Genomic DNA, 27,734 nt, shown 5'->3' with positions numbered 1-27,734 from the left:
ATTTCTACAGTTACACTTTTAACTCATAAGCATAAATAAAAGAATTAAAAAACATTTATATAGATACAGATTTAGTACTACCCATGTATAATGTGCATCCTTATTTTTCCCTCACAAATTTGAGCAAAAAAGTGTGCATTATACACAGCAAAATACAGTAGTTATGGTAAGACCAAAATATCCATCAAGGTCAAAGAGAAGTGAATATGATATACCACCCTAAGCTTTTATTTCATTTTATAAAGTTTGATTTTCAATGAAAATGAAATATCTTATGTTCTTTAGAAATACTTAACTATGGTCTGTAGTTTTCAGCAATGTCCTTTCAACGTGAAATTTAATTATAAAACAATACTTTAATTCACTCATTTTCAATATGCCAGTTCAGAGAAAAATATCTGCATTTCCAGGACTTTTGCCAATTATATATTTTAAGATTAAAAATTACAAAGACTTGATTTTATCCTAGAAAATTCACTTCTTCTGAGTTGGCGTATCACAATATGGCACATTTTCTATAAGAAGGTCTTTCCTAGGGACCAATTCTGAAAGAAAAACAAAAAGAGACTCATTAAGTCTAAAATTCAATACAAATGCTCATTTCCCCCTAAAATTTATAACAGTAAAATATGGAGTTTTAAGATAAATCTTCTAGGGATATTTTATTTCAGTTTACTCATAAGGTGGAGTCCTTGATTTTAAATGGGGATTGCAGGATTCTTATTTCATAAATAAAAACATGTATGACCAACTTAACCCTTTATCATTTATTTATTAAATATAACTAACTAAATAACTGAACAGAATTAGACTAAAACACATTATTAGCCATCTCATTATAAATTACTGATAATTAAAACCATCAATAAGAAAATGTTTTTATACTACCTACTATACAAAAACCAAGACTGCTATCCCAATTTAAAGATACCAAATTTTACATAACAGTAGTTCTCAACTGGGGGTGTTTTGGGTGGTCACACCAACTGAACAATGCTACTGGAATTCAGTGGGTGGAAGCCAGGGCCTTGTGGGACAGTCTGAAGCAGTGAAGAACTAACTACCCTGTTCAAAATGCCCATAGTGCCCCATTGAGAAACATAGTTAAATAACAAAAATAAATGTTGATTCCTGATTAAGACATCTTGCCAAAGTCAATTGAAGTAAAGCTCTTAGGATTCAAAATTTTGAGGAGGTGCATGATTTCTCCTTTGTTTTTCTCCACAAAAGCTGAATCCAGGTGAACTGTCAAGATAAAAAAATGCTCACACCACGGTATTCAGCATTCTATGAAATAACTTGCCTACAATCTTCAAAAACATCATGGCCCTGAAAGATGAAAAAGGACTCAAGAACTGCTCCAGGTTAAGAAAGACTAAGAAAACATAATGACTAAATGCCATTTGTGTGATCCTCAGTTGGATCCTAGACCAGAGGGAAATTCTTTTTTCTGAGGTTATAAAAGGACATTTGTCAGGACAAATGGAAAAATTTGAATAACAGAATTGTATCAATGGTAATATCCTAATTTTGATAATTATACTATGGTTACATAAGAGAATATCCTTGTAAATTTAGGAAACACACACTGGAATATTTTTAAGAAATACACCCTAAAGTATTTCTCCAGATCTAAACTCAAGTGGGCTGTCATGATTCTTAAAAATACTCATTTGGGGGGGAAGAGACATTATGTCTGCAATTTACTCTCAGAAAGTTTAGAAAAAAATGAGAGAGGATGATAACGTAAATGTGGTAAAATGTTAGCGTTTATGGAATCTGGATAAATGAAATTGCCATACCCTTCAACTTTTCTTAAATCTTTTCTATAAATTTGAATCATTAAAAAAAATTTTTTTAAAAGATATCATAAAACAAATTCAATTCAGAAAGAAAATGGAAATTCTCCTTCCATGATCTGATTAAAAATAATGCTGTTATGAGCCAGATGATAAATCTTGTTTACTGAAATGAAAACCAGTTAAATAAGTATTATCTAACCATTGTTTATATCTCATCTGCTTTTACCAAATCTTTGGAGGCTTCCCCAGATTATAGTTGAGGTTTTAACTTATTACAAAGGCAGTAAATCGTTCCCTTTATCAAACGTGTGTGTCTATTTTATACTGGACATTATGCCAAGAAGTAAAGATATAGAGGCGAATGCAACAGTCTCTTCAGTAGATCATGGTGACTATAGTTCATAATACTGTATTGCGCATTTGAAAGTTGCTAAGAGAATAGATCTTAAAAGTCCTTATCACAAGAAAAAAAAATGTTGTAACTATGTACGGGGACAGACATTAACTAAGACTTATTGTGGTGAGCAATTCATAATATATACAAGCATTGAATCATTATATTGTAGACGTGAATCTAGTATGTTATACGTCAATTTTGCCTCAATAAAAAAATATATATCTCTCTTCAGCTTCATTATCTACTTGAGAAAGACAAATAGATTAACCCAAATTCCACCAAACAGTGGTTTAAATGAGTAGGAGATTTAATTTTTTCATATATCAAGAAATGCAGGTTAAGACAATCCTGGGCTACTGAAGATCCTTAGTACCATTAAGGACTCAGGCTCTTTTTCTCCTGTTCTGCTACCCTTCATGTGTGGTTTTAGTCTTCACTGCTGCTGTCTCAACACATCTGCACCTGAGGCAGGAAGTCAGAAGGACAAAGGGCAAAAGGAGAATGCTAGCTTGGCCTATACTTTTTTAACAGGAAAACAATAGCCTTCTTGGAAACAACATCCAATAGACAGCTGCTTACATTGGCCAGAAAGGTGTCACGTGATCTGAGAAATCACTTTATTTGGGGGGTGTGTGTGGGGAGTGGCACACTGCACCCTGAACATAATTTTTCAGTTCGTAAGAAAGAATGGGTACTGAGAAGCAACAAGCAGCCCACCCTTTTAGCTACACAACATGAATATGCCCCCTTCTTCCCATTTACAGAATGTGTGCATTTACTACCTAACACCTAAGGTCTCACCCAGATTCAAATCAAGGCTCTCTGGCAGATGTACTAGCCTTTCCATTAGGTCCAGTGGTGGCTCACATGGTAGATACCCTATTAGGCCATAGTACAGAATAAACAGGATCCAGCTATAAAAAACATGGCAGTCACTACTCTACAGCAAATCCTAAATCCCAGTGGACAGGAAGAGCAAGGTCTCCTTGCTTTTGGCAAAACAATAAATTTCCTAGTCAGCCAATCTGGCAACACCTAATCCTGGTTTCTGAGAGACCCAAAGACTCTCTCTGTCCACTGCTCTTCAAGGCTCCCGGTTCTGTCCTCTGGGGGATCCTGCTTGTCTGGAGGTGGGGATATTGGGGAAGAAGCCCTTCTTTGAGGCTCTGAAGCTTTCATAGTCTACTTCCTGTTGATAGGAGTTCGGGGCCCAAGGATGGCCTTAAGAGTTGGACACAGCCAAGTTTCTTAGCAATACAATTCATTCAAAAACCTTTTAAGCTTCGAATCTGTCCCCCCCCCCCCCAGTCATTTCCATGTACAAGTAACCAAAGGCAAACATGCTGACACAATTTTTAAGCATGAAGATTTTCATCCTTTGGTAATGGCCTCTATGTTCTGCTGAATCCCCTACACTTCAGCTTAATGGAGACTTAAAGTGAGTAAATGCATACTATACCTGATCTTTGTTTGGCAAATGAGAAGGCTTAGGGCACTGATCTTATTTCATGTTAGAGCTCAGAAGCCCCTTTCTTGTACTGGCTTTAGTTTTAGTGGATAGCAAGGAGCAAGTGGCATTTTCAACCCTGCAAAGTTCTAAATTATAGGACTCTCACTCAATTAGACTTCAGAATGTGGAAAGAGTGCTGCTAGCAAAGCGGTATTTCCTTCCATCTTTCCTTGCCGACCGACTAGCTTAGACTGCATTCATCCTCTTTTTCAATATTTTGCTGAAAGAGAAAGAAATAACCAGCACACATTGATATTCTGATTATTTCCCCTATTACTACAGTTTCAGCTGGTACTTGGTCTGTGTGCCATGAAACAGGAGGAGGCACTGACCTTCCATTTCCCCACACGGAACAAGATCATCACCTTAAGGCCTATAAGGGTCAGGTCCATGATTATTACACCCATCCCCTCATCCCTGCCTTCAATTCAACTAAATTCGCATTTTAGGTTGTGTAATTTTCAGTACCTCACTCCTGGTAACAACTCCTGTTCTTAGTTATAAGCAACAGAAGCTGACTGGCTCATTAGGCAGAATAGGCATTTTTTTAAACAGGTTATTGGTCTAACTCACGGAATTGTTTCGAGGGCTTGAAAATTAGCCAGGCTTGCAGCTAAGCTTCCAGGAACAATGTTCAAAGCCATGCCACAGAACTGGCCTGATGATGACAACTGTTGCTTATAGGGCACTAGAAGAAACTGCCACCCTTCCTACCCCCATGGAGCACAAGGTGCTACACTTCAAATGCTCCTTACTACATCAGCTCCTGCCACCATTCAAATGCCACTCTGGATCGGTAACTTAACTTTCAACCACTGACGCTGTTCCTGCCAGCAAACAGACTGTGTGCCAAGCTCATTTCTGGATATGGATGAGTGTGCTACGCCCACGTCAAATGTCTGTGCCCAGCTGCACAGGAAACTGAGGAACTGAATTTTCTAGATTCTCTTTTGGGGATTTAGAACTCATTCCTAAAACAAAACAAGGACATTCAAAGGACATAACCAGAAAACCTGGCAAATTTCACTACTCCCTCCCTTCACATAACTCACCTTATTATTAGGCAATCTTTGGAATCAAAAGGCACCCTACAATTGAATTTTTCTGTATTCATTAATTGCTAACATTTTAATTGGGCCAAACATGTTACAAATATATTTACATGTAGGATACTATTTTCACTGTAATTTTGTTTTATAGATTACAAAACCCCTGACTTTGCTCTATATAATAGATATCAAAGAACCATAACAACATTAGTTTATTGAAATTGCCAGATCTTGACAAGAAACTACACTAAGCTCATCGTTTATTTCACACACTCTAGGCCGTGAGAAACTTTATCTACTATGGCAATACTAAATGTATTTTTAAAAAGTAATTTCTTAAAATAAAAACCCTTAAACTCAATTATAGCCCAAAATCAAAAATTAAGATTAAAAAAAAACAAATAAATAAAAATAGAAAAACATGAAACACTTTCAAATTCTTTTTATGAGGCCAGCATAACCCTGATACCAAAACCCGACAGGTACACTACCAAAAAAGAAAATTACAGGCCAATATCCCTGATGAACATAGATGCAAAAATCCTCAACAAAATATTAGTAAACCAAATTCAACAATACATTAAAAGAATCATACACCAGGATCAAGTGGAATTTATTCCCGGGATGCAAGAATGTTTCAACATCTACAAATCAATCAATGTGATACACTATATTAACAAAATTAAGCATAAAAATCATAGGATCAACTCAATAGATGCAGAAAAACATTTGATAAAATTCAAATCCATTCATGATAAAAACTCAACAAAGTGGCTATTATCAAAAAGGGGGAATGTACCACATCATAAAGGCCATAGATGAGAAGCCCACAGCTAACATTATACGAAGGGTGAGAAACGGAAAGTTTTCCTTTCAGATAAAAAACAAGACAAGATGCTGCCCACTCTCACCACTTCTATCCAACATAGCATTGGAAGTCCTAGCCAGGGCAATTAGTCAAGAAAAAGAAATAGAAGCCATCCAAAGCAGAACAAAAGTAGTAAAACTGTCTCTATTTGATGATATTACATTATACACAGAAAGCCCTAATGACTCCACCAAAAAACTGCTAGAACTAATAAATTCAGTTGCAGGATAAAAATATCAATATATAAAAATCAACTGTGTTTCTACAATAACCAACTAGAGAAATTAAGACAACAATCCCATTTATAACTACATCAAAGAGAATAACATACCTAGGAATAAATTTAATCAGCACACTGACAACTGTAAGACACTGATGAAAGAAACTGAAGAAGAGACAAATAAATAGAAAGATATTCTGTGCTCATGGATTGGAAGAATTAATATTGTTAAAATGCCCATACTACCCAAAGCAATCTACAGATTCAATGCAATACTGATCAAAATTTCAATGGCATTTTTTTCAGAAATAGAACAAATAATCTTAAAATTTGTATGGAAGCACAAAAGACCCCAAATAGCCACAGCAATCTGGAGAAAGAAGAACAAAGCTGGAGTCATCACATTTCCTCCTTTTATACTACACTACAAAGCTCTAGTAATCCAAACAATATGATACTGGTATAAAACCAGACACATAGATCAAAGGAATAGAGAACACAGGGCCTAGCAACAACCCCACATACATATGGTCAATTAATTTATGACAAAGGTGCCAAGAATATACAGTGGGGAAAAAAGACAGTCTCTTCAATAAATAATGTTGGAAAAACTGGACAGCCAGATGCAGAAAAATGAAAATAGACCCCTATCCTACCCCACATACAAAAATTAACTAAAAACGGATTAAAGATTTGAACAAAAGACCTGAAAACATAAAATTCCTATTAGGAAATATAGGCAGTAAGCTCCCTGATGTCAGTCTTGGCGATGATTTTTTGGATTTGACATCAAAAGCAAAGGCAACAAAAAAACAAACAACTGGGACTACATCAAACTAAAACGCCTCTGTACAGCAAAGGAAATTATCAACAAAATGAAAAGGCAACATGTGGAATGGGAGAAAATATTTGTAAATCATTTATCTGATAGGGGCTAATATCAGAAATCTATAAAGAATTCATACAACTCAACAGCAAAGACACCAAAAGAATAACCAAACGATCCTATTAAAAAATGGGCAGAGGATTTGAATAGACATTTTTCCAAGGAAGACATACAGATGGCCAACAGGTACATGAAAAGGTGCTCAGCATCACTAATCATCAGGGAAATGCAAATCAAAACTATAATGAGATATCACATCATACCTGTCAGAATGCCCATCATCAAAAAGGGGCAGCAAATATTGGCAAAGATATGGAGAAAAAAGAACCCTTGTGTACCATTGGTGGGAATATAAATTGTTGCAACCATTTTGGAAAACAGTATGGAGGTTACTAAAAAAATTAAAAATAGAACTACCATATGATCCAGCAATTTCTCTTCTGAATATTTATCCAAAGAAAATGAAACCACTATCTTGAAAAGATATCAGCACCCCTATGTTCACTGTAGCATCTTTACTTATAATATCCAACACACAGAAACAAACTAAGTGTCCATGACGAATGCATGAAGATGGTGTGTGTATGTAAGAGTATATATACACTATATATATATATCTATATATCTATATATATATAGTGTATATATATATATATTATTCATCCACAAAAAGAAGGAAATCTGCCATTGTGACAACATAGATGGACTATGAGTACATTATGCTAAGTGAAATAAGTCAGAAATACAAATACTATATGATCTCACTTATATGTAGAATCTAAAAAACAAACCAATAAAAAACTGAACCCATAGATCCAGAGACCAGATTGGTGGTTGTCAGAGATAGGGGATGGAGGTGGGTGGGTGAAATGGATGGGGGTGGGCAAAAGGTATAAACTTCCAGTTATAAGATAAATAAGTCATGGGGATGCAATGTACAGCATGGTGACTACAGTTAACAACACTGTATTACATATTTGAAAGACGCTAAGAGAGTAAATATTAAAAGTTCTCATCACAAGAAAAAAAAGTAACTTAGTATGGTCATGGATATTAACAAAACTTACTGTGGTAATCATTTTGCCTTATATACATATATAAAATCATTGTGTTGTACACCTAAAACTAATACAATGTTATATGTCAATTATATCTCAATCTGAAAAAAATCTATCAATGGCATGGTTTATAAAAGTATGGTGATCAAAGAGACATTTAGGATATAAATAATTTATAAGCCATTCAACTAGTTAACTCTGCATTTACAGAAGACATCTAAATATATCAAGCACACAAATATAAGTAAGTTGCAATTAAAGAGCTTGAACACAAAATTGTTTTCTTCTGAGAATCTGTTCCTGACCTACCAAGTTTTGGATTTAGAGCTCTGCCTTATGCCTCAACAACAACACCTCTGCCTCTCTCACGGCACCCAAAGCACTGTGACAGAACATTTAATTGTCCATCTTCTACACGGTACTCTAAATTCCATAAGGACAGAAACCAGATCTGTCTGGTCCAATGTTGTATTCTCACTGTCTAGCACAATAGGCATCTAATAATGTTTGCTGAACCACATTAACTTTTCTTAGAATACAAACCATAAGAGACCTTCAGGAAAAGACAAGTATAAAAACCAAAGGATAGAGTTTAAAAACACAACTGAAATAAAGAATAGCTTCCTAGAGCTTTCATTTTTTAAAAACGTGTCACACATTCCAGAAGTATGTCCCTATTTTGTCTGTCTTACATACATGCCAGCAGGGAAGTAAAAAATATAGATAATGCTATTTGAAAACTAAGTACTATTAACATATAGCCACCAGAAGTCCTGAGTTTTCCTGGTACCGTCTTTATTCATAAACTTGGTTACTATCCATAGAATATATGTTGGACAAAGGGCAACACTAAAACCACCTGGCCATTTCCATATTAGAAAGAGAGCTTAAGCAAATGTCAATAATCAATGAGAAAACAAGTATAGAACAATGAGTTAATTTCAGTATTTTTCTAAGTCATAGTTATTATTTTGTTATAGAATACCCAGGAAGATTAGGCTGTACCAATGATAAGAATGGTATGAATAAAACATTATATTAACCCAAATTCATGCACCTTAGATCATACCAAAAAAATACAGAGAAGTAGGGAATATTTAGAAAGAAAAATAGTTTCCCCAATATTTTTTAAAGATTTTAAAAAATAAGGAGTTTCTCTCAAATGATGAAATTATTGTCTTTATAATAAATAATGTTGAAATTATCTGCAAGGATAAGGGAAGCGATTTTTTTTAAAAGAAAAAATAAGAAAGTTTGGATTAAAAAAGTTCTTGAGTCAATATTTAATTTCCACTGTAAATATTTGGAAGAGAAGGAAAAAAGAGATGGAGTTAGAATTCATGCATACAAGGTGATTACTCTTGCAGATGGAATTTCATTTTCGATTATTTTTCATGTTGGGACATTATGTAGTATAAACACATGATCACAACTCTTTATTTGGTAGCCAAGAAGGAGAATTTTAATTCTCATTTCTATATGCCAGTATAGACACTGCTCAAGTATATGCAGGAATTATGCTTAAAGTACCTTTTAAAATCACAAATTAAAGAATCATATTTGTTATATCTTGGACCCATGGGCATAAAGTAGGAAAAAGAGACCCATTTACATCTTAATAGAAAAAATAAGGCCATTATTAAGGCAATATAGCATTATATACAAATAGTCATGAAAGAGTAAAATTTTTCAATCCTGTGGGAAAATTATACATAAAACCAAAAGATAAAAAGAAATTTAAATCAATACTGTCATTTCTAAAACCAAGTATTTAAATGTAGATATCAAATTTAGTTATTTGAAATACCTAAATTTTTGATCATATAATACAAACATTTACTTGTGATTATCAGTATAAAATGTTGGCTATGCTACACAGAAGTTCTAAAGATCATCGTTGAGATTAAAGTCAATGACTACAAATTTTCAATTTAGGATTGACTGTTTATTGCCCTTATAAATGTAACTAAGATCTAATAATTTCTGATAAATCTTCATGAACTAAAAGGAACTTTAAAAGTACACTTATATTACTACATATCACGATTTATTACAAGACTGTAGTAATCAAGACATTATGGTATATGATGCAGGGACAGAAAAACAAACTAATTGAAGAGATTATAAAGTCCAAAAACAGATGCACACATATACAGTTATTTGATATTAAGACAAAGGTGACCCTGCAGTAATAGTAGGGAGAGAGAGGTCTTTTCAATAAATGCTGGCTCAATCGAGTATTTTCATGTAAAAAGTAAATTCTGACCGTTATCTCATACCACATATAAAAAACAACTCTAGTTGATATAAACAACCAAATGGAAAAGACCAAACAATAAAGATTCCGGAAGAAAGCATCTCTTCATGAACTTGCTTTAAGATTTCTTAAACAGATTTAAAAGTATAGCAGGTCCTCGAATAATACTGTTTTGTTCAATCTTGTTTTGTTGTAACATTGGTGAGATAAGTAGGAACTTAACTCTTGTTTATATCAATTAGCCTGTGGTAAAAGTGTTGCTTATATGTTGCTTATGTGTTAAAGTCACTTATATGTTGCTTCACTTAAAGTCGCAGAACCTACTGGTGACGTTAAGGACTTACTATACTAGCCATAAAGGAAGAAAAGGATAAACTGGACTGCATTAAAATTAAGAACTTCTCATCAAAAGACAACATTGCCAAAACGAAAAAGCAAGCCAGAGAGTAGAAGATTCTTAGAATACATTTATCCAACAAAAGATCTGTGTTCAGAACATATAAAGAATTCCCTCAAATCAATAATGAAAAGGCAGATAACCACTTAGAAAAACGGGCAAAAGACTTGACCAGTCGCATCATTAAAAAAACTGACCATAAAACAACTGAAAAGGTGCTAGTACTTCATTAGTTACCAGAGAAATGCGAATTAAAATCACAATGTGATGCCATTATACAAGCACCAGAAAGACTAAAATTTAAGACACACACAGTACCAAATGCTGGTGAGGATGTACAGCAACTGGAGCTCAGACACCGCTACTGGAGTGTACATTAGTCTAACCACTCTGGAAAACTGGTTAGCAGTATCTACTAAAGCTGCATAAACACATAATCCCTATGACCTAGAAATTTCGCAGCTAGATAGACATACACCGAAGAAAATACATTACATATGTATGTGTGTGCGCACGTGCACACACATGCATTTTTTTAAACCAAAGGCACACAGAAGAATGTTCACAGCCTCATTATTCATTACAGTCCAAAATTAGGAACAACCCAAACGACCAATAGAAGGGATAAATTGTGGTATAGTCAAACAATCTTCACAGAAATGTTGCTACACAAAAATATAGATGCATCTCACAAATACATAATGTTCAGGGAAAGAAGCAGACAAAATAGCAATTCTATATGATTCCATTTATATGCAGTTCAAACACTGTATTAAATTAAAACTCAATAGTGTTAAAATTCAGAACAGTGATGATCCTTGTGGGGAAGGGGTGACTGGGAGGGACACAGGGCAGGAGGGGGCTTTGGGGATACTGGTAATATTACGTAGCTTGATGTGGATCTTGGTTAAGTGAATATGTCACTATGAATATGAAAACTCACTGGGCTATATAGTTATAAATTGGGCACTTTTCTGTTTCTGTTATACTTCAATAGTTTAAAGAAAAAAAGCCTTTCAAAAATTTTTAATGTCATCTGTTGTTGTTGTTATCATCCCCAAAGAAATTTTAGGGAATAAAAACAAAATATAATGTGAAATGAGATTCTGCTGAAGCCCCACCAAGAGTCTGGAGGTAGAATGGAGGATCCCCTACTATATTTCCATTTCCTATAATCCCAATTCTTCTGAATTTAAATAACTCTATAGAATTTAATCATAGAAAATAATCATAGAATTTAAATAACTCTAATCATAGAATAAAAGGTAAAGAAACAGACTTAGTCTAAGTAGGTGATAAATGATACTAGAAATATTAAGAACCCAAAATAAATATGATAAAAAATCATACTGTCTTTATAACTGTAGTTTTGCAATATAACCATCAGTTACAATTAAAAAGAAAAAAATTTAAAAGAAAAAGAAAAAAATCTGGTAAAACAAAGTTTCATAATTCAGCATTTTTAAATGGTATCCTTACAAATGTATACAATATATACAACATTAACAAAATTAAGCTGTTTTACTAATCAGTATTAAAAGCACTACAAATATTCAATATTTTAAACCACACTGCTATCAGAAAACATTGTTCTTCAATTTTACTTACTCAGTGTATTGTGGTCTGTGTGAATACCTTGTATAACAGATGTTCTGAGTAACAATTCAACATCGGAGCCTATTTTTATTAGCTGTGAAGAAAACCAAACAAATAGAATAAATCCTTCAGGTGTTTTTTCATTGGTTCCTATGAATGGATTGTTTTTGAAAACTATAGGTTTACTATAATTTCCTTTTAGGTAATACTGCCTTTAAGTTTTTGTAACCATTCCAAATGCACAGAAAGCTCAGACACAGGTGCACTTTTAACTTGCATCCATCCATTCCACATTTTGTTCCAAAACAGATTTAGAATATTTTTTGTTGTATATATACTACAATGTGTATAAAATGCACAGCTTTTTGGGGAGATTGAATCTTTCTTTTATAGAGTTGGATGTTCTGAACACTACAGAGTATTGGATTAGGAGAATACTTGGACTCCAACTCTGGCTCTGTCCTTAAATCTATGGCCTTGGGTTAATAATCTACGGAGTTTGAAACCTCATCAAATGCAAAATGAAGAACTGGACTAGAATAGCAATTCTCAAAGCTCCTGAGGGACGTTGAGACCCTTTATAGTGACCCATGAAGTCAAAATAATTTTCATAATATTAGAGCCTTCTGCACTGTTTGAGTGCTGAGCAGAAGTAGTAGAGCTTTTTCTATGAAATGTCATTTTTTAATGAACCACTGACAGACAAACTATGATTATTTAGACTTGGGTATTTGGCAGACTTTTTTCTTGAAAATGAGTGAAGTGAGTTGGTCACTTCAAGAAAACAACTGATAGGGCCGGCTTGGTGGCTCAGGCGGTTAGAGCTCCATGCTCCTAACTCCGAAGGCTGCCGGTTCGATTCCCACATGGGCCAGTGGGCTCTCAACCACAAAGTTGTCGGTTCAACTCCTCCAGTCCCGCAAGGGATGGTGGGCTACGCCTCCTGCAACCAAGATTGAACACTGCACCTTGAGCTGAGCTACCTCCCCGATGGCTCAGTTGGTTGGAGCACGGGCTCTCAACCACAAGGTTGCCAGTTCAATTCCTCGACTCCCGCAAGGGATGGTGGGCAGCGCCCCTGCAACTAAAATTGAACACGGTACGTTGAGCTGAGCTGCTGCTGAGCTCCCGGATGGCTCAGTTGGTTGGAGCGCATCCTCTCAACCACAAGGTTGCTGGTTTGACTCCCGCAAGCGATGGTGGGCTGTGCCCCCTGCAACTAGAAAACGGCAACTGGACCTGGAGCTAAGCTGCACCCTCCACAATTAAGATTGAAAGGACAACAACTTGACTTGGAAAAAAAGCCTGGAAGTACACACTGTTCCCCAATAAAGTCCCGTTCCCCTTCCCCAATAAAAAAAAAAAAAAGAAAAAAAAAGAAAAAGCAAACAACTGGTAGTTTTTGCTGACAATGTTAAAATTCAAGCTTTCAAGCAAAAATTGGAATTCTGGAGAACATATCTACTACCATGAGCTTGACAGCTTCCCAATACTTTTTTTGTACTGGTTTTTCTGATGAGATGGATATTGATGTTAATAGATGTAATTAATTTTAAAATGTTACATATTGAATCACGTCAACATTTGGAAGCTATGCATTGCTTAGTGAACCTGTATTTTCCAAACCATCAGTGCATGTTACAAAATGATGCATGGGTAAAACATCCGTTCAAAGGGAAAGACAGATTAAAATCTATTGGTCTACTAAACATAGACTTGAGGGCATGTGGGAGACGAATGTCCTAGGAAGAAGCAACAGCACAGATGTCCTAAGACAGGGCAGTCCTTGGTAAATTCCAGCACCCTCAAAGAAGGCTCTGAGACGGGAAGAGTGTGCGGGGTGTGGTGAGTTGAGGCAGGGAGTTTATAGGGGTCAGATGAGAAAGTCTTAGACGCCATGGAGGTAGGGACTTCAGATACTGCTCTGAATGGGATGAGGAGTCATGGTGGTTGTGAGTAGGAGACTGATAGAATATGCCTTATTTTAAAAGGCTTACCCTGCCTTTAAAAGTATTGCGAATAGGCTGTAGGAAGTTAGGGCAAAAGCAGAAGGTCCACTAGGAGGCTGTTAACAATTCAGTGAGAGATGATGATGGCTTGAACCAGGAGATGATGGGGAGGATAAGAAGTGGAAATACCAGGGGTACCAATAAAACATATACAAGTGGACACTTCGGTTAACATTGCTCAAGCAGTAGTTCGCCGTAATCAGAAGTGTCTGGACGCTGATGGCAACCACTATTGAGCACCTCTTGTAACTGCATAAGTCAAACGTGACTTGTTTTCACCTTTTGTTATCGGTATATGTTATTACAATTTTAATACAGTTTTTCCCTTTCTTAAAATGTGTATACATGATTTTGGCACCCTCTGTATTTTGAGGTTAAGCCCATAGTATTTACTGCCAGATTGGATTTAAGTGTGAGAGAAGGAAAGCAATTAAGAAAGAGAGCACCAAGGTTTTTGGTGTGAACATCAAAGGGAAGGAACTGCCATTAACTGACATGGAGAAGGAAGAACAAAGCCTCACATCCTGACAGACCTGAGAAGGGGCACAGCAGAGTAGACATAGGAAAAAAAATGGGCCTCCTCACCCACTGGAGGTGCATAAACTGAGTGGAGTCCTAGGTCTAAGGCTGGGAACAAGGCTAGATGAGGAACAAGGGATTAGGGGAGATCAGAGGGAACGAGCAGGAGATGGTGTGTATGCATCCTGGAGCCAAAAACAAAAACAAAAATGGGTATATATCTCCATTTGTCTAATAGGTAACAGTTCCACAATGCAACTAACCTTTAAGGAAATTTACCACTTGATGTAAAGTATCAAAGGATATTCACAACTATTTGAAAAGGCTATCATATACTCCTACACTTTTCCAACTACTTATCTGTGTGAGGCTAAATTTTCTTCATATCCTTCAGCCTAAAAAACATATCACACCAGGTTGAATGAAGAAGCAGATATGAGAATTTAGTTGACTTCTGGTAAGCCAAACATTAAAGAGATGTGCAAAAATGTAAAACATGACACTCATTTCACTAAATTATTTTGAAAATAGTTATTTTTCATAAACAATGTATTTATTAATATGTAATTGGCTTATTATTTTTAAATAATTTAATCAAAACATATTTAAAAATTTTCTCAGTTCTAAATTCTAATACGGTAAATACTGACATGTATAACACATAAAAAGCACTTTTTAGGGGCCTCAATTTTTAAGATGGTAAAGGGGGTCTTGAGACCAAATAGTCTGAGACCTGCTGGTCCAGAGGATACTGAAGCTTCCCTTTCGTGCCAAGACTAATGAACCCTCTAATACGTGACAATGTAACTGTCTAAAAGCTATTAAATATTCAATACATGCAGAGTTACAGAAAGTATAAAATACATAACATATTGTATATAACAAATACCTAATTTCCAGATTGCTTAATGTTAGTGCTCTAAAAGTAAAATGAATTTGGGGGAGAGTAGTTCATTTTCCCAGTTTAGTTCATATAGACAGACAACAACTTTAAAAATTTTAAATCATGATTTCAAAGTTTAAAAATAATTACCAAATTGTTATTATTAAACAGTCTACTGAATAGCAAACAGTACAAACTTCTGTATATAACTTTTAACTTCGATTCAAGTCATTAGTTGATTATAACATTATCTTAACTTCTGCATGAATAACAATTACGTAGTAGTCCCTGCTTGTCCTATCATATGCTTAAGTGAAATCGTTCTTTTTTTTCTTTATATTATAGGGACAGAAATACTTAGGCTATCTCATTTTGTCTCATTAATTTGATTATAACAGATATTTACTATTTCAAAAATAGCATTTTTCTAAATATAAATGCATTTTAATAAAAAAATTCTCTAATATGTATCTTCCTCTTTACCAAACCAATTCTTGGAGTCATAACTACCAAGCAAATAATTTTCCATTTTTCATTTTCTTCTTATGGGTCCTTTCCCTACATTTATACAATGTTACACACAGGAACACTCAAGATGGAGACAATGTACATAAGCTGCATGATTTTATGTGGGAAATAAATCACTGTGCATTTTTTTCAATGAACATGTACTGGGAGTGCTAGGGCGCTCAGAGACTTGTGTCAGTAGACTGTCTTCAACTACAGCAGGTGACTAAAATGCAAATACAGATGGCAAATCAAGAATAGTACACAAACTGGCTGGTAACTTCCACTGCGAAGATAGGAATTAAAGAAAAAAAATCTGTCTAGATGAGTAGAAGTTCCCTCTGCAGTTGTGAGTTACTACAACACTCATTCTCCTTAGTTTCAGTCACTTGCCTTGGGTGAAGATAGCATTTCTGTGGGTGTCTGGATTGGTTCAGCTACTCTTGGCTTTGACCATGGCTGTATTCATGTTCTTTCACCAGGCAACTTGCTGTCTTGGGGTTAGGCAGAAGACCCAGAGATGAGCCACACCAAACCAGTGAAAGTTGTCTATAGTTATGAAGGCTTTAACTATCAGGATTTATAGTTTTACATAACCCCTCTATTTTCATCATTTCCTCATTGTTAAGAAAATTTACAAGAGTTTTATTGTCATTGAAAAACTCAATTACTGTACCTGTTCTATTTTCTTAGGAGAAGTTTCACTTTTATTACTTTTGAATTCTTCATTTATCTTTATTCTGGCTGCTAGAGAAAGAAAAATATATATGGTTATTTACTTTTCTAATTTATAATTCCTGTCCCAATAATTTACATGTTATTTATTATGCATGACTACTTCTCCAGTAGAGGAAATAGCTTTTCCTCATGTAAAACAAAATACAAAAATAAGAAATTTATTAAAGAAGTCTCTTGGAGAGCTTTTAACAGGCTGGCAAATTTATAATTTAACCAAATATAAATCTTTAGGACTCTAATTCTTTTGTTTCTTGCTTTTTACTTTCAATTTCATTTGTGTACCTTTAGCTATTAGGTTCTAATAAGTCCAATGTAATGCCTTGTTTCTATAAATCTAAAGATTTAAATTAAAATGCTATTTTTAAGATGGCAAAACTCAGTACATACAAGCATGTTTATATACACACAGACACACACACACACACACTAAATAAAATAAAGATATAGCAGCCTAGAGTGCCTTGGCTGACATGTAGAGTGAGTGATAAATAAACCTTTTGTTCACATACACCGAGACTTTGGCATCATTACAACTGCATAGTTTAGTTTAATTGACAAACTGCCTTATTGTGTTACTGTGAACATTTAATGAAATAATCCATGTAAAGTGCTTAGTAAATATTCAGTGTTAGCTACTCTTATACTTATTTCACTTAAAAAACATTTAAAGCAACAAAACTGTTATTTTGATGGAAAATAGCCATAAAACCTTCCCTTCTATGCTTTATACATTTCAATATGGAAGGTAGTTAAGAGTTTGGGCTTTGAAGCCAGACTGCTTAGGCTGAATCCCAGCTCTATCTCTTACTAAGTATAATGTGGGGGCAAATCCTTTCACATTTTGTCAGTTTCTCATCTGGAAAAAAAATAGAAATTATTATAGTAACTAACTCACAGGGCTGTTATAAGAATTAAATGAAGAATTTGTATAAAGTACATACAATATGAGGCATATACTTTAACAGTCAAGAAATTATTTTCAGTGAATTACAAAAACTTCAATTCCTAGAGACAGTGGGAACACTAAATAGGTGCCCCTTAAAGGTTTAGAAACGTATGAGGATTGGAACTGAACACAACCAACGCAGAACTGAAGCTTTAGAGCTCTAACTGCCAGATAACAGACACTACCTAAAACAGTGAAATACTGAATTGGGAATTGTTTGGGATTGATTCTCTTTCATAGCTGCTGTCACTTCTAGAATGGCACAAGGCATTAACAATATGGTAGTATCTGGTACTACAGAGTGTGAAAATTTGATTATATAATAGAGAAATGAGTTTAATAGATTGAACATAAGGTAAGCAGTGAAGCACATTGAAATTCTGATCTTTTTTTCCTGATTTTTATAAAAACTTGATCTTTTTAACATTTCTTTAAGTATATACTCCTCAAGGAACTGTAACGTAAACTAATCTCTATAAAACATAACCACATTAGGGAAGAGAAGTGAAGATCATTCCCTGAAATGAGTCTTTATTATACAGGGTCCCTTGGAACCAGAAGCAGCCATCTGAAGAATGGACTTCCTCCAAAGGGGCAAAAAGTAAACTTACCTTCTAATGCTCTGGCATCATTTTTAAAAACTTGTTGTCTGGTCCTGTGCAATGTTTTAAAGAGCTGCAAAACCTATCAAGAAAATCAGAATGCAGATCTCAAAAGAAAAAAATTCACATTTTACATAATTATAAGCGTTAAAGTGTTATTTTTTGTTGTTTTTTAGACTTATTTTTCAAAATAGCTGATGAAAACCTGGGTTTGCCAAAAATAACTTTACCCTGTTTATTTATCTTTAAATTAAAAAAAACAGCTTTACTTAAAAATACAAAGTTTTTTGAAATGAAACAATATAAGGATGGTTAAAAGTTAAAAATCCCCCAGCTAAGGTAAATGACTTTACCAGTCTAGTATATTTTGTTATCATTTTGCTTAACATATTAAACCCTTCATTTGCTCTGAAAGTCATACACACATACACAAACTCATGAATTTATTACATCTTAAGAGAGCCCAGAAGGAAGATGCTTCGGATAATTTAGGCAAGTTTAATTGTGATTTCTCAAAAGATAAGTAGAATACTGAGATTTTGAATATTCTAAGACTGTGCTAAAAAAAACAAAGAGAAAAGAGCCTGGCATTTTGGTAGAAGAGTGTAAAGAAGCATTAGTGATAGGCTGAGGCCACCTCACCCTTCTGAAATACACAAAGCTACTGAATATTATTCCCCCCAATATTGCTCTTTCTCCTGTCTTCTTAGTTTCAATTATGGAAGGCATTGCATTTCTCAAGCCAGAAATCTCTAGGTCATTCTTTAAATCTACCTTACTCCTCATATGGAAACTTTAGGATGTCTAATCTTTTGTATGCTCTCCATACCCCAAAACTGTCTCTTGCTCAGATACTTACAAAGATTTTTCACTCTACAACCATTCCCTCCTTTCCTCCAGTCCATTCACCAGATAATATCATCTAATATTTACCGAGTATATCGTGTGTGCTAGGGACTGTTTTGAGTATTTTATATATTTTAGAAAACCTGTAACATCAAAGGCAGACACCAAAACAGAAACAAGGAGCACAAAATAAAGATAAAACAAAACAAAAACCAAACAACTACAATGAACTCCTCAGAAACACAAGCTATTGAGACGAAATAACAACAAAAAAGTTAAATTTTAAAAGGAGCATTCAGAAAACACCCAAAAGCTCTTGGATCTCAAATGAGTGACAGCAAAGATTAAGTTGAGAAAAACTGCCCATAAAGTAGAATAAAAATTCGGAGATAGAAATTGAGGAGAGAAAAGATAAGAAAATTAAGGAGTAGTCTAGATGGCCCAACAGTTAAATTAACAAGTTCTCCAACAAGAGAGAACAGAGAAAACAGAAATTGAAAGGGGAATAAAGCAAGAAAATTCCAGGCAGTTACTAGATTGAAAGGGCGCCACCAAGTGCACAAAACAAAATCCACACCACAGCACATCATGATGTCAGTTCAGCACAATGCTCATAAAAAGAAATGCTAGAGAGAAAAACAGTTCACATATATACAGGATAGAAAAATCAGAACAGCATCTGACTTCTAAATAGCATCACTGTGAGAAGACAATGGTATAATATCTTCAAGTTTTTAAGAAATTATTTTTTATTTTTCAATTACAGTTGACTTTCAGTATATTAGCTTCAGGTGTGCAGCACAGTGTTTAGACATTTATATAACTTACAAAGTGATCCCCCCATAAATCTAGTACCCACCTGACACCATACAGTTACTACAATATTATTGACTATATTCCCTATGCTGTACTTTACATCCCTGTGACTATTCCGTAACTGCCAATTTGTACTTCTTAATCCCTTTACCTTTTTCACCCAGCCTTCCCCCAAATATGGCAACCATCTTTGTATCTGAGTCTGTTTCTGTTTTATTTGTTCATTTATTTTGTTTTTTAGATTGCACACATAAGTGACATCAGATAGTATTTGTCTTTCTCTGTCTGACTTATTTCACTTAACATAATACTTTCTAGGTCCATCTATGCTGTTGCAAATGGTAAGATTTCACTCTTTTATGGCCGAGTAATTATCTTAAAGTTCTGGGGGGAAAATGTCCAGCTTAGAACAGCATACATAGCCAAACTATCACCTAACAACAAGGGCAAATAGACATTTTCAGAAATGCAAAGTCTCTCATAGGCCATATACCCTTTCTTGGAATGCTACAGAAGAATGTGCTCCATAAAAACAAGGACGAACCACAAAAGAAAAAAGCACAGGAACCAGGAAGACAGGTGATCCATCACAGGAGAGGCAGAGATAACGGTAAAGGACAAATATAGGTCAGCATTTGTGCAGCTAGCCAAGAAAGAAACCAGTCTAAACTCTAAGAAAAGGCTGAACTGCTCCTGAAAAGATCTTACTAGGTAAAAAATAAAACTGGTAGACTTCAATTTTGTTCAGAGTTTGGAAATAGATATGTAGGGAAACTAACCAATGATAAAAACAAGGCAGTTATTAATGTCAAGAAAAACTAAGAATTAGAACACAAAGGCAATGTAATCATATGTTTATATTAGAGGGCTCAGATGTAGATGAGCTTTATATAGTGAAATAATATCAGAGATAAAAACTGATTCACCAAAACTTGTATATTTAGAGGAATAAAGTATAAGGGGAAGCTTAGTCCTCAACCTCCATAGTTAAAAGTCAACGAATAAAATCTCCAAAGAGAAAATAAGTAAATAGCAGTTTAAACATGGTGGTAAATATCAGAAGAAATAGCTAAAATGATTAAAAGCTCTTATCTCTGGGTAGCAGGATTTATGAGTATGTAGAAGGAGACACCTACTGGTTTCTGTGCAACACTATTTCTTAAACTTTACACATTTATCGCCTTTATAAAAATGAAAAATTTTATTTTAAAAAGAGAAAGGGAAAGGACGCTGTCAAAAAAGAGAAAAGACATTCCACAGGTGGGAGAAAATATTTGCAAATCATGTATCTGATACGGGGCTAGTTATCTAAAACATATAAAACACTGTTACAATTCAAAAATAAAAAAATTTCCCCAAAGAAGATAGACAAATAGCTATTAAGGCCATGGATAGATGCTCAACATAATTTGCCATTTGAGAAATACAGATTTAAATCTCAGTAATACTACTTTACTCCAGTAAGATGTTAGAGTCAAAAAAATAGTCACTAACAAATGTTGGCAAGAATGTGGAAATATTGGAACTTATACATTGTTAGTGGGAATGTAAAACTGTGCAGCTGCTTTGGAAAATAGTTTGGCAGTTGCTCAAAAGTTAAGCATACAGTTATTATAAGACTGAGCAATTCCATGATTAGGTACATACCCAAGGAAAATGAAAACATGTATTCACACAAAAACTTATACATGAATGTCCCTAGTGGTATTATTCATAATAGTCGTTGTCAAAAAATAGAAACAACCCAAATGTCCATCAACTCATGAGTGGGTAAATAAAATGTGGTACAGTCACATTGTTACGGCTTGAATTGTGTCTGCCTAAGACATGTGGAAGTCCTAAACTCCAGTACCTGTAAAAGTGACTTTATTTGGAGATAGGGTCTTTGCAGATGAAATCAAGTTAAAATGAGGTCATCATTGGTGCCTTGCAGCTATTAGAGCTAATTTGACCTTGGAGTTAATAAACTTTTATTGAAAAGCCAAAAGGAAGTCACAGATGGTCTTCTCGTCCTCATTTATTAGGTATTACTAATAGCTATTATGGCCATTAAATACATGTTTTGAATGAATAACCCTTTACAATTCTGTTTCTATTGGTGCTGTGACATATGTTAAAATGTACTGAGAACACCAAGTTCACTAGTACCTGAGGCACCCCTTGGTGGCTCCCTATTATTGACCAACTGTAACCACTGCTTTTCCTCCTATATGGCAGCTGGCCATTTTTCCCTCTCCAAGCCTATGTTTCAGCCAGTGACAGGGACAGGTCCCAACCGGCCATGCTGATGGTAGTTAACGTTAGGGATGGCCGTTCGCTTAGCGTTGTGCACCAGCCAGTAACGTGCATCAGTCTGACGATAAATGAATCTGACATCAGAGTCTCAGGGATGTGACTCCGGCAGGGCTATCACTTCTCAAGCTCATTCGGAGCACTCAGGTCTCTGCTCTGTGTCGCTGAGTGTCACTTTGGCAATGTGAATTTGCCGCGACTCGGTTTCCTTAGTCCCTAGACTTCTGTGTTCCTTCTGGTTACCTGACTACACCTTTCACCTCATCGGCCGGGTGGAGCACAGGACTGCCTTTGGCGTCTCGTACACTTCCCAAGGATGACAAATGGGTCGCTCAAATACTAGGCGGGGAGATGAAACGCGGGCAGAACTCAAGTCGCGGGCTTGCATCACGGAACACACTCGGTATCCCGGGAGACTAAGCAGCAGGAACCAATGGTGCCTCCATCCCTCCTCCGCACCTGCACAAACCCTCGATAGTCCTTTGGGGTTGATCACCCGATTCCTCAGGGGCAACAGCCATATCCTCCGTGGAGGGCCTGAACCCCTCTGCAGAGCGTCCAAACAGCCTTCGCCAGGCCGCGCTCTTACCCTCCCCGGCCGCAACGCACCCAACCCCTCCCCAGGCCCTGTCACCTTGGCCGCCTGACCCATGGCTCTCCTCACCGCGGTGGATACCTCTCAAGCGGTCGAGTCCCTTCACCTCTCGGCAACCAATCACTGCTTGGCGTGCGCAGCCCAACTCCCGTGTCCACGTTCCCCACGCTCCGCAACCAATCATCACGCAATAGCTCCTTCGTAGCCCCGCCTTCCGCGGAGGGACTAGGGAGTTGCTTGAAGAGGGGCCTTCCGGTAAAACCTCGAGAAGCCGCCGCGCCCAATTACTGGAGAGGAGAACGGAAATCACATCGACGCCATGTTGGTTAGGGGCAAAGTCGCTTCCGGTCCTTTCTGAGGCAACCTCTTGTGGCAGAGTGGATTGACGTTTAAGGGATAGCTTTGGCATCTATATGCCTTTCATTACCTCCTGTTTGGGGGTTGGGCTTATTTACTAAAGAGCCCTTATTGTAACCCTCAGTTGCCATTGTCTCCTTGCAAACGTGCATAAATAAGAACCAAGTCGTAACTACAGCGGACATTGATTCAAACGCTGATTTTCCCAGAAGGTGAGGTTGAGTTACCTGCTCAAGACCACAGGGCTAGTAAATGGAAGTCTGGTATACAAATCCTTATTCCTAACTTCAAAGCCTAGTCTTACCTTCTGAACATCCTGCCTGCTCAACTTGACCTACTCCTTGGTTTTGCTGGTCAAGAGGTCAGAAATGTATAGTTTATTAGCAGCCTCACGATCATAAACAATCATAAAACATTTAAGTACATTTTAACTTACGACCTTGCAAACATCAAGAAAAATCTCAACCTTGTACCCATTGCATAACTGTTGTTTGCCTTTCCTACTCCCACAGCCTTTCAGGTTAACTTTTAGGTAAAACTGACTTTTTATTAGGAATGAGATCTGGACCAATGGATCTCGAAGACCCTTTTCCTTCTGTGATTTATGTCATTTTAAAGAACATTGCAAGTTATCAGAATAGCAGGATAATAGTTGACTTTGCTTTTTTTAATTAAAATTCATTAGATTTGCAGAAGAGTGTTTAATAATCAAGCAACTAAACCAGATTTACTGGGTACTGTCTTATCTAGGAAACAATAAATTAGTTGATCTTGTGACATTGCATTGTAATGCCTTCTGACTGCTAATGGATAATTAAAAGATGCTTATTTTTATTTCTAGTTTAGAATCATAGCCCAATTTCCTGAAAATTCATAATTTATTGTTATAATTTCTGGTTAACTAGGGTCCTTATTCAGTTAACCAAAAGCCCTCATCTGGCAATATCTGAAAACACAGTTCCCATAGTGCCCAATCATTTCAGTCCTGAAGCTTCTCTTCTCTTAAACAAATCTGTATGATTCCTTCAGCTGTTCCATAAATGAGGTGACCACTCTGGTTGTTCTGGGAACATGTCCTGGTTTGTTCACATCTCAAAGTGTGGGACCCAGAACTGAACAGGAAATTCCAACATGTTCATCATGTAAGTTCATGGAGCTATGTGGTAGGCAGAATAATGGCCTCCAAAATCCTAGAAACTCCTGAATATGTTACCTGAAATGACAAAGGGACTTTGTAGATGTGATTAAATCTGAAATGGGATGATTATCCTGGATGGTCGAGTAGGGCCATGGTAATCATAAGGATCCTTACAAGTGAAAGTAGGATGCCAAGTCAGGAAGAGGTTTGAATATGCTCTGCTGCTGGCTTTGAAGATGGAGGAAGGAGCCACAAGCCAAGGAATGCAGGAGGCCTCTAGAAGCTTGAAAAGGTAGGGGAACCATTCTCCCCAAGAATTTCTGGAAAGGATGCAGCCCTGTTGACACCATAATTTTAGCCCCGTGAAGCCTAATTTGGAACTCTGACTTCCATAAAGCTATCTGCTGTGGTCTCTACCATCTTCAAAGCCAGTAGTAAAGGGCCGGCCTGGTGGCACAGGCGGTTGGAGCTCCATGCTCCTAATGCCAAAGGCTGCCGGTTTGATTCCCACAAGGGCCAGTGGGCTCTCAACCACAAGATTGCCGGTTCGAATCCCGCAAGGGATGATGGGCTCGGCCCCCTGCAACTAAGATTGAACAGGCACCTTGAGCTGAGCTGCAGCTAAGCTCCCGGATGGCTCAGTTGGTTGGAGCGCTGGCTCTCAACCACAAAGTTGCCAGTTCAACTCCCACAAAGGGTGGTGGGCTCTGCCCCCTGCAACTAACAATGGCAACTGGACCTGGAGCTGAGCTGCGCCCTCCACAACTACGATTCAAAGAACAACAACTTGACTTGGAAACAATCCTGGAAGTACACACTGTTCCCCAATAAAGCCTTGTTCCCCTTCCCCGATTAAAAAAAAAAAAAATCTTAAAAAAAGCCAGTAGTAGAGCACCTTCAATCTTTGGCTCTCACCATTGCTTCCATCATATCTCCTTCTCTGACTCACTTTCCTGTGTCCCTCTTTCACTTCCAAGGGCCCCTGTGATTATATTAGGTCCATGTGGATAATCCAGGAATATCCCTACCTCAAGGCCCTTAACTTAATTACATCTGTAAATCCCCTTTACCATGTAAAGTAACAACTCACAGCCTCCAGATATTAGGACATGGGCCTCTTCTGCTTACCACACCCAGTTAGAGTGAAGCTGGTCAATAAGGTTGAAATGGAAGGAAATGATGTAGGAGAAACGGCCATGGGTCCAATCACCTAAGAACCCTATACATCAAGGTAAGCATTTTGGATTTAAGTCTGTGATGAAATGCTTACCAGGAGAGTGACGTCATGATTTATATTTTATAACAATCATTTTGGTTGCTGTATGGCAAATTGACTACAGTGGAAGCAGGCCAACCAGAAGGCCCTGTAAGTGCTCCAGACAAGATAAAGACACTAGCTTGGATTAGAGTGGTGTAGAGGAGGTGAGAAATGATTAGATTCATGAAATGTGCTGAAAATACAGAGAGAAGAATTAAGGATGATTTTAAGGCTTTTGGCTTGAGCAATTCAATGAATGGTATTACATGAATTACATGAATACCATTCAATACCAATGGTATTAAATGAATATAAGACACAGTCTTATTTTACTATAAGACTGGGCCTTTAATATAAAATGAAATAAAATGTAATGTAATATAATATAATATAACAATATAATATAATAATACCGGGTCTTATATTAATTTTTGCTCCAAAAGATGCATTAGAGCTGATGGTCCGGCTAGGTCTTATTTTCGGGAAACAGGGTAGTAGATGTAGAATGCTGCAGGAGGTTTTTTGTTTGTTGTGGAGAAAATAAAAATAAATTTGAAGTGTCTAGTAGACATCCAAATGCAGGTGGTGAGTGAGCAGTAATATATACTATAGACCAATCTGGAATTAAGGGGAGAGGTAGATAAGGAGATAAATACTAGCGAGTCATTGCTCTGTGGATGATAACGCCTCAGGCTTAGTGAAAGGTGACCATGTTATTTATTATGCAAACCGGTACATATTTTCTCCTTTTTAACTTTTTGACAATTTCAGTCTTACAGGAAAGTAATAAATATAATAGAATTTGCACATACCTTTCACTCTGATTCTCCAAATGTTAACATTTTACTACAGTTGCTTTCTCCTTTTCTATTGCTCTACTTACCTATGTATGGACGTATGTTTTGGTATGTCTTTACTGTTTGAGACTGAGTTGCAGACATGATACCTCTATTCCTCCTAAATACTTCAGTGGGTTATTTCCTATAAAAAAGACATTCTCTTACAGTAGTGGTTCTCAAAGTATGTGTCCAGGGCCAGCAGCAACTGCATCCGCTGGAAACACGTTAGAAACCTAAGTTATGGGACTTCACCATTGATCAACTGATTTTGATAATTCTGCTGTGGATATGTGAAGAAATTAACATGACTTTCAAAACTATTATCTAATTTATAGGCATTATCTAGATTTCACCAATTATCCCAGTGATGTCTTTCATAGCAAAAGTACCAAATGGGACACTTTTGCTATGAATGGGGATCACTATCAGTAATTTTGCCAAGACAAAGTGGTAAAATATAATCATATAAGGTAGTCCAGGAAGTATAGTTAATTTTTCTTAATAAGGACACTTGGAGATTGTTAGCTAGAGAACAGGACCAAGAACAGAATCCATTGAGAGGCCTCCAGCAGGAGGCTCACTGTGCAGAAATAGCACCCAGAGAGGTAGGAGAGTGAAGATTATTGCTATAGAGAATGAATGGTCAACAGTGACCAATGATGCCAAGAGGTCTATCATGATGAGAACTGAAATTGCCTACACCGTTTTGTAAATTGAGCGCCTCAGTGACTTTGACAAGATGAAAACGGGCTCAAAAAAGAAAAATGAGTGGGTGGACACAATGCATAGAAAACTAGAAAGGAGCAAAGGTATGGAAGGGGATGTGGAGTTGAGGAAGGTTTTGTTCCTTTAAGGTGGGGCCTGTTAATGATGTTGATTACTGCTGAGAAAAAGTAATTGTAGAAAAGTCTTGGAAGGTTTACAAATTACTGATGCCTGGTTCTCACCCCCAGAGAGTCTGATTTAATTGACCTGGGGTGCGACTGGGTTCACCAGGATTTTTAAAAAGCTCTCCAGGTGTTTTAATGTGCAGTCGAGGCTGAGAAACACTGCTAGAGGTTGAAAATAAATGCTAGGAGGGCTTACATGCCAGGAAACAGGGCCCGCCCTGCTTGGATTATCAAATCTTTTCGCTTACAGTATCCAGTTTTTCCTACAACGGTCCATAAGGCAAGTGGATAACGGCTTATACCAGAAACTCCACTCGCCGAGAAAGAAGAAAGGAAGAAAGAACGACCTGGGTGCGGCTCCTTGGATCCGGGGATCAAGGACCTCTCTCCCGTCGGGTCTCGCGGTACGGTTTCCCTCGGGCTCCTACGCGTCCGCCGCACCCGAAGCGCAGGTCGCCA

General features: G+C 36.6%; 1 protein-coding gene across 2 annotated transcripts; it reads right to left on the bottom strand.

Moving 5' to 3' along the window:
- Positions 1-258: 258 nt before the first annotated feature.
- Positions 259-27,734, bottom strand: LYRM7 (LYR motif containing 7). 2 transcript variants are annotated; one of them, XM_033096382.1, is made up of 6 exons: positions 27,623-27,734; positions 22,833-23,080; positions 18,254-18,326; positions 16,635-16,702; positions 12,053-12,134; positions 259-545 (listed from the first exon to the last, which is right to left on the bottom strand). In XM_033096382.1, the coding sequence occupies exons 2-6, from the start codon at positions 22,848-22,850 to the stop codon at positions 475-477; spliced, it is 312 nt and encodes a 103-aa protein (XP_032952273.1). In that variant the 5' UTR covers positions 22,851-23,080; positions 27,623-27,734; the 3' UTR covers positions 259-474. The 2 variants fall into 2 exon arrangements, with proteins under 2 accessions (XP_032952273.1, XP_032952272.1); XM_033096381.1 differs by having other exon boundaries at positions 407-545; positions 16,635-16,705; positions 27,623-27,731.

This window comes from Rhinolophus ferrumequinum, chromosome 24, assembly GCF_004115265.2.
Source record: "Rhinolophus ferrumequinum isolate MPI-CBG mRhiFer1 chromosome 24, mRhiFer1_v1.p, whole genome shotgun sequence".
Taxonomy (NCBI): Eukaryota; Metazoa; Chordata; class Mammalia; order Chiroptera; family Rhinolophidae; genus Rhinolophus; species Rhinolophus ferrumequinum.
This window is presented reverse-complemented; position numbering and strand designations above follow the sequence as displayed.

Bases quoted from the DNA above. Each gene is read 5' to 3' on its own strand.
- LYRM7 (XM_033096381.1), bottom strand. The intron at 12,135-16,634 runs GTACAGTAATTG...TTTTCTTCACAG, and splicing joins CTCCTAAGAAAATAGAACAG to CTAATAAAAATAGGCTCCGA. The intron at 546-12,052 runs GTAAGTAAAATT...TTTTTCTTTCAG, and splicing joins CACAGACCACAATACACTGA to AATTGGTCCCTAGGAAAGAC.